The sequence below is a fragment of the Trachinotus anak genome, unplaced genomic scaffold, assembly GCF_046630095.1.
Source record: "Trachinotus anak isolate AG129_WGS33_773 ecotype Australia unplaced genomic scaffold, CSIRO_AGI_Tana_v1 ptg000021l, whole genome shotgun sequence".
NCBI lineage: Eukaryota > Metazoa > Chordata > Actinopteri > Carangiformes > Carangidae > Trachinotus > Trachinotus anak.
In genome coordinates, this window is record NW_027273872.1 from 29712846 (window position 1) to 29720706 (window position 7861).

Here is a 7861-nt window from a genome sequence, read left to right on the forward strand (position 1 = left end):
AAAAAAACCGACTTTTTTATAGTAAGGACAGTAAATGTAATGTTCTTTTTGTTTTCACCCCTGACAATTAGCTATGCACATACAGCAAACTAACCCCCACATTTTGTACTTTCCAACAAGCACAAACCTTCTAAGCTAAAACAACCTGTAAAATGTGGAACTAAATCAGACAAAGTCAAAGGAAACACCCAAGAACAAAAGCTAAATAAGATGTCATCTCTTTTTCTTCTCATTCACAGCTAATGATGTCTCACAGCAGTGGACAACCGTGGACTGTAATTATACTTTCAAGTAGTTCAATTTACTTTAAAAAACTACCAGGTACACAGGTTTTACACACTGACTTTTTCACTCTTTTAATGCAGCCGTGTCCTCCACCAACCTCACCACCTCCACCACCTCCACCTCCACCTCCTCCACCAAGTCTGGTAAGAATTATGCAGGAGACATTTTTACACTATATGAAATATGTTGACACTTTTATTCATTTCATTTACAGCTGATGATAAAGATAATCAATAAAGGTAAAAATACGTTTTCAGTCCCTAGGGTGATTGGATGACGCTCCTCTGTGGAGAACTAGTTGTGTGGACTAGTTGAGTGACATATCAAAATAAACCTTAGATCCAACCTTCTATGAATTATTGACATCATACATCAAATTAACCCTCACATTTTGTACTTTCCAACAAGCACAAACCTTCTAAGCTAAAACAACCTGTAAAATGTGGAACTAAATCAGACAAAGTCAAAGGAAACACCCAAGAACAAAAGCTAAATAAGATGACATCTCTTTTTCTTCTCATTCACAGCTGATGATGTCTCACAGCAGTGGACAACCGTGGACTGTAATTATACTTTCAAGTAGTTCAGTTTACTTTGAAAACTACCAGGTACACAGGTTTTACACACTGACTTTTTCACTCTTTTAATGCAGTCGTTTCCTCCACCAACCTCACCACCTCCACCTCCTCCACCAAGTCTGGTAAGAATTATGCAGGAGACATTTTTACACTATATGAAATATGTTGACACTTTTATTCATTTCATTTACAGCTGATGATAAAGATAATCAATAAAGGTAAAAATACGTTTTCAATCCCTAGGGTGATTGGATGACGCTCCTCTGTGGAGAACTGGAAAGGACAGTAAGTTTAATTTAAATGAATTCAATCGACTTTTAAAAACCATTTGGCCTCATTCACAAACTGTGTGCTAAAGGTTGTAAACGAACTGACTTTTTGTCTTTTTGTCTTGTTTTATTAGTTTATTTTGGAGGCTGTGGCCCTGAAACTGGAGGCCTATGCACAAGGGCCCTGCCACTCACGCCCTCCACCACCGCCACCTCCACCCCCACTTCATCCTCCTCCACCTGCACCAAGCTTGGTAAGAATTATGCAGAAGACATTTGTACTTTATATGAAGCATGCTGTAAAATAATTGAAATGCAGTCTTTGAAAGTCAGTCTTGAATATTTGTTTGATTATAGATGAAGAGGAGAAGCAGGCACTGGAAGAAGTGGGAGAAATTTAGCCCCACAGTGTCTGACATTGAGGAGGAGGAAGAGGATGACGATTAAAAAAAAGAACAAACAAATTAATTGTTATTGAATAAAAGCTATAAAACAAAATATAATTTAAAAGAGGCACATTTGTCCTGTTTCATTTCATACATCCTGGCTGTCAGAAAGAATCCAAGTTAAACCTGTTGCCAGTAACGCCACCTACTGTCACACTCTGATGTACACAGCAGAGCAGCAGCCATTAACCCAGAAGAACACATGGAAGGATAAATAAATGATTTCTAACAAAAAGTACTTACCCAGGAACTGTGGATTAGGACCTCTCTGTTCTGCTGCCCTCTGACCTTTGCATTCTTTGCAGTTTCCAACATGTCTTCCTGATTTACCTTTACCCTGATTTACTTCTGAAGTGGGGCCATGACTTATTTTAATGCTGATCCTCACCATGATCAAGAACAAAAATCAGAATTTCAAAGAACAACATAAACCTGTCAATCAAACATCAACTTAACATGTGTGAGCAAACAGGTGCCAGACAACAACTACATCAACAAGGCTGTTTTTTTTTAAAAAAAAAGAAATAAATAGATAGAAGCATTTGGTTTAATATCAAAGGAAACTGAACTATATACAAGAAATATTAAAGAACATTTAATTTAAAAAAAAACAACAAGAATAAACAAATGAATCAGTCAAGGAATAAGGAATATATTACAATATAGTTTTTGCCATGTCAGATTATGTGGGAAATGGCAGGTTGCTCTCAGTGTTGCACTTACCATAACATAAAATCTGTCAAATCAGATCAAATAAATACAGGTGTGCCGTCCACTGATTCAGAATAAAAAAAACTATTTACAAAGTAAAATAAAAATAAACAGAAACTTACCACAATTTAATAAAGGGTGGAGGTAGGGGGGAGGTGACAGTCCCCAGTGAGGGAGTCCTGACTAAGAGGTAGGTTCTGACTCAGCTCAGACAAATTCATCTTTGGCTGTTTGGTGCTCTGACAGAAAAAAGGGCCAGGGTTGTGGCAGGCAGCAGGGTTCCAGTATGGACCTGAAACACAAGGAAAACAGGGCCTGGGTCAGAGGTCAAATCATGCCTTTAAATATAGCCACTTCTTTCAGTCCAGCATTGTCTGATTTAGTTGAGTGACATATCAAAATAAACCTTAGATCCAACCTTCTATGAATGTAAGGAAAACAACATCTAACACTTTTATTCATTTCATTTACAGCTGATGATAAAGATAATCAATAAAGGTAAAAATACGTTTTCAGTCCCTAGGGTGATTGGATGACGCTCCTCTGTGGAGAACTAGTTGTGTGGACTAGTTGAGTGACATATCAAAATAAACCTTAGATCCAACCTTCTATGAATTATTGACATCATACATCAAATTAACCCTCACATTTTGTACTTTCCAACAAGCACAAACCTTCTAAGCTAAAACAACCTGTAAAATCTGGAACACCCAAGAACAAAAGCTAAATAAGATGACATCTCTTTTTCTTCTCATTCACAGCTGATGATGTCTCACAGCAGCGGACAACCGTGGACTGTAGTTATACTTTCAAGTAGTTCAATTTACTTTGAAAAACTACCAGGTACACAGGTTTTACACACTGACTTTTTCACTCTTTTAATGCAGCCGTTTCCTCCACCAACCTCACTACCTCCACCTCCTCCACCTCCACCTCCACCAAGCTTGGTAAGAATTATGCAGGAGACATTTGTATTTTATATGAAACATGTCGAAACTTGTTTTTTCATTTACCACTGATGATAAAGATAATAGATAAAGGTAAAAATAAAATACTTTATCACTCTATGTTCTCACTGACAGGTCACAATGTCAGATGAGAGCGGGGTAGGCAGTGGGGACCACAGTCCTGTAAGTCCACCTTAAATTAATTCCCTCATCTATATTGTCTCACCTGAATTGGTTTGTATTCTGTGAAACACATGTAAGCACACACCTTTTGCTTTGTGCACTTGTTTTCTGCACAGACTGACACCTTCATATATGTTAGTGAAGTGATTTTACACCATGTATAAAGAACTCAGACATACAGGATGTATTTCAGTGAGTTTTTGATGCTGCTTCCCTTACAGGCCTCCACCATGTGGTTCAGCTGTACTGTAAGTTGAGAACACCTGTCTATAAGCTGTGCCTGTGTTTCTACACTGTGGTTTTCCCCTGTCAGCTTTCTACTGTACCATTTTACAGGACAGTGATTACAGTGAGGACTTCCCCCGATCCTCTGCACCTCCTTTACCACATCCACCTCCTTCACCTCCCTCACCACCTCATGGGGACACAGAGGACGAGAATGTAATGATGCATAATAAAATCACATGTTTCATTCACTAATCTATTTAATTCAGAAAAATACTGAGTAACACATGTTCCAATCAATAATATTGTTCTGGCAATAAAATGTTGAACCTTGAATAATCAATGGTTATGTTTTATTTCAGGAAGGAGACCTTGTGTGGGTAAGTGATCAAAAACAGTCTTGTATTTCTTGTTGAAAAATCTGCCACCTCCTTCTCTTCCTTCACCATTTCCACCTCCGTATCAACCTCCTTCTCCACCACCAGACGTAGAGTGAAGGTGACATATATTAGATGTTAAATTGTTGAAATGACTACATAAAAGACAAAAAGCATCTCATTTATTTATCAGCTGTTGTCTTTACTTCTTGTTCTCACTGACAGGTCACAATGTCAGATGAGAGCGGGGTAGGCAGTGGGGACCACAGTCCTGTAAGTCCACCTTAAATGAATTCCCTCATCTGTGTTGTCTCACCTGAGTTTGTTTGTATTCTGTGAAACACATGTAAGTTCAATTCAATTCAATTCAATTTTATTTGTATAGCGCCAAATCATAATATACATTATCTCAAGGCACTTTACAGGGGCAGGTCAAGACCTTACTTTGTTACAGAGAAAAACCCAACAGTTCCCACAAAGAGCAAGCGCTTGGCGACAGGGGGGAGGAAAAACTCCCTTTTAACAGGAAGAAACCTCCAACAGAACCGGGCTCAGGGTGGGCAGCCGTCTGCCTCGACCGGTTGGGTTTAGGAGAAGATAGAAAGAGGGGGAGGGGGAGGAGAGGGGAGAGAAGAGAGAGAGAGAGAGACCAGGAACAGCTGTGTAGGTAATGGTGTTATCAATAATAATGACAGATAACAGTGGTTAATAGTAATGATGAGTAGTGGTGGATCTGGATCCTGCTGCTCCCGAGGCAGAGATACCTGCAGAATGAGGACAGAGAGAGGGAGAGAGAGGAGAAGCACAAACTACTGAGGAGAGAAAAGGAAACAAAGTTAATGGCATGAAGTCATCAAGAGAGAGAGAGGGAGAGAGAAAGAAATAGAGAGAGAGCGCCCAGTGAATCATGGGAATCCCCCAGCAGTCTAGCTCTATAGCAGCATAACTAAGGGATGGGTCAGGACATACCCGAGCCAGCCCTAACTATAAGCTTTACTAAACAGGACAGTTTTAAGCCTGATCTTAAAGGTAGAGAGGGGGTCTGCCTCCCGAACCCACACTGAGAGCTGGTTCCACAGGAGAGGAGCCTGATAGCTGAAGGCTCTGCCCCCCATTCTGCTCTTACAAACTCTGGGAACCACAAGTTGACCTGCATTTAGAGAGCGAAGTGTCCTATTGGGAAAATAGGGAACTATAAGCTCGCCAAGGTACGATGGTGCCTGACCATTAATGGCTTTGTAGGTGAGGAGGAGGATTTTAAATTCTATCCTGGATTTTACAGGGAGCCAATGCAGAGAGGCTAACACAGGAGAGATGTGATCTCGTTTCCTAGTTCCTGTCAGTACTCGTGCTGCCGCATTCTGGATCAATTGGAGGCTTTTTACTGATTTTTTGGGACATCCTGACAATAAAGAGTTACAGTAGTCTAGTCTTGAGGTAACAAATGCATGAACTAGTTTTTCAGCATCCTTTAGACATAGAATGGGTCTGATTTTAGCAATATTGCGCAGGTGGAAGAAGGCTGTCCTAGAGACTTGCTTTATATGTGAAGTAAAGGACAAGTCCTGGTCAAAAATGACACCCATGTAAGCACACACCTTTTGCTTTGTGCACTTGTTTTCTGCACAGACTGACACCTTCATATATGTTAGTGAAGTGATTTTACACCATGTATAAAGAACTCAGACATACAGGATGTATTTCAGTGAGTTTTTGATGCTGCTTCCCTTACAGGCCTCCACCATGTGGTTCAGCTGTACTGTAAGTTGAGAACACCTGTCTATAAGCTGTGCCTGTGTTTCTACACTGTGGTTTTCCCCTGTCAGCTTTCTACTGTACCATTTTACAGGACAGTGATTACAGTGAGGACTTCCCCCGATCCTCTGCACCTCCTTTACCACATCCACCTCCTTCACCTCCCTCACCACCTCATGGGGACACAGAGGACGAGAATGTAATGATGCATAATAAAATCATTAAAATCATCATCATTCACTAATCTATTTAATTCAGAAAAATACTGATCCAATCAATAATATTGTTTTGGCAATATAATGTTGAACCTTGAAAAATCAATAATTGTGTTTTATCTCAGGAAAGGGACCTTGTGTGATCAAAAATAGTCTTGTATTTCTTGCTGGAAACATCTGAATGATTTCAATAATACATCAAATTTAACCTCACATTTTGTACTTTCCAACAAACACAAACCTTCAAAGCTACAACCTGTGAGGTATAAAGAAGCTGAATCAGACATAGTTGAGACTGGGAAAAAGTCCTCCTCCATTCAGCCCATGTGCTGCATTTATGTCACTATCAACATGTTGGTGTCTATTTACAAAATCAGACAAAGTCAAAGGAAACACCCAAGAACAAAAGCTAAATAAGATGACATCTCTTTTTCTTCTCATTCACAGCTGATGATGTCTCACAGCAGTGGACAACCGTGGACTGTAGTTATACTTTCAAGTAGTTCAATTTACTTTGAAAACTACCAGGTACACAGGTTTTACACACTGACTTTTTCACTCTTTTAATGCAGCCGTGTCCTCCACCATCCCCACCAACCCTACCACCTAGACCACCTTCACCACCTCCATCTTCACCAAGCATGGTGAGAACTTAACAGGACCCATTTTTACTTTACATGAAACATGCTGAAACTTGTATTTGTTTCATTTACAGCTGATAATAAAGATGATAACAAAAAGGTAAAAAAAGATACTTTATCACTCTCTAGGGATGTTCAAAATGGATGATTCTCCTCTCAGGAGGACTGGACAGGACTGTAAGTTTAACTTCATAGAATTCAATTGACTTTTAAAAACCACTTGTCCTCATTCACAAACAGTGTGGTTATATCAGTTTTTCTTGAAGGCCGTGGCCCTGGAGCTGGAGGCCTATGCAGGAGGGCCCTGCTACTCACACCGAGGCCGTCCACCACCTTGACCACTTCATCCGCCACCACCACCTGCACCTGCACCAAGCCTGGTAAGAATTATGCAGAAGACATTTTTACTTTGTATGAAGCATATAGTGTTTTTGAAATTCAGTCTTTGAAAGTCAATCTTAAATATTTCTTTGATTGTAGGAGAGGACAGTTTTGGTGGGTGTGGGAGAAGTTCAGCCCAACAGTCACTGACGTTGAAGAGGACGAACAGGAGGAAAATGAATAAATGAATATGTTTAACTATTTAAAAAGTCATATTTGTCCTGTTTCATTTCTTTCAAACCTCGCCTTTTTCAGTCTAGTATTGTCTGATTTTGTTGAGTGACATATCTAAATAAACGTTAGGAGGAGACCTTTTAAATGAGCACAACAGTATCTATTGTGAATGTTCTGGTGGCTAACAAAACCCTGGAGAGTTTAGGTGACTTTCAACAGGCTACCCAGGCCTCCAGCCAGCCTTTAGATATGCTCCAATATAACCCATTTTATTTCATCCTTACCTGCTTCAATTCAAACATATTACACATCAGATGAAAGCTCAGAGTCTCCTCTTTCCATCAGGTAGTGTCTTTCACAACATTTAGAAGAATACATTTAATATGGTCAATATCAAGGGTCAACTCCAGGTTTATTTGAGCCTGTCTAATACACTCTCCCACAGCTGTTGAAAGGAGTCCTGGCTCAGCGGTGTGAGGGACCCGTTTTCGTTTTTTATCAAAACAAAAATGATTTGATTCATTTTTTTTTTAATTTGTTTTCAATTGTTTTGTGTGTGTGTGTGTCTGTGTGTGTGTGTGTGAGAGAGAAAGACACAGAGAGTGAGTGAGTGAGTGTTTGTGTGTGTGTGTGTGTGTGTGTCTGTGACCTGTCAGTGAGAACAAGAAGTAAAG

The 7861-nt window shown here is 39.8% G+C and overlaps 1 protein-coding gene and 1 long non-coding RNA gene across 7 annotated transcripts in view; one reads left to right on the forward strand and one right to left on the reverse strand.

Annotated features, from left to right (window-relative positions):
• Positions 1-7535, forward strand: part of LOC139606035 (uncharacterized) — a 37944-nt gene extending 30409 nt beyond the window's left edge. For 2 of the 6 annotated variants that reach the window (XM_071457997.1, XM_071458000.1), the window contains exons 2-10: positions 813-848; positions 938-985; positions 1107-1148; positions 1267-1386; positions 6439-6474; positions 6564-6635; positions 6762-6809; positions 6887-7012; positions 7113-7535. In XM_071457997.1, the coding sequence (XP_071314098.1) occupies positions 813-848; positions 938-985; positions 1107-1148; positions 1267-1386; positions 6439-6474; positions 6564-6635; positions 6762-6809; positions 6887-6970 (486 nt within the window). In that variant the 3' untranslated portion in view covers positions 6971-7012; positions 7113-7535. Of the gene's footprint in view, positions 1-7; positions 429-812; positions 849-937; positions 986-1106; positions 1149-1266; positions 1387-3371; positions 3420-3640; positions 3668-3755; positions 3861-4006; positions 4025-4246; positions 4295-5755; positions 5783-5870; positions 5976-6438; positions 6475-6563; positions 6636-6761; positions 6810-6886; positions 7013-7112 lie in introns of those variants that run through there. The other 4 variants (XM_071457994.1, XM_071457998.1, XM_071457999.1 and 1 more) reach the window with 4 other exon arrangements.
• On the reverse strand, positions 2097-2990 carry LOC139606038 (uncharacterized). Its single transcript, XR_011684538.1, has 2 exons — positions 2883-2990; positions 2097-2695 (listed from the first exon to the last, which is right to left on the reverse strand). It is a non-coding gene; the product is annotated as an uncharacterized lncRNA (long non-coding RNA).
• Positions 7536-7861: the final 326 nt, after the last annotated feature.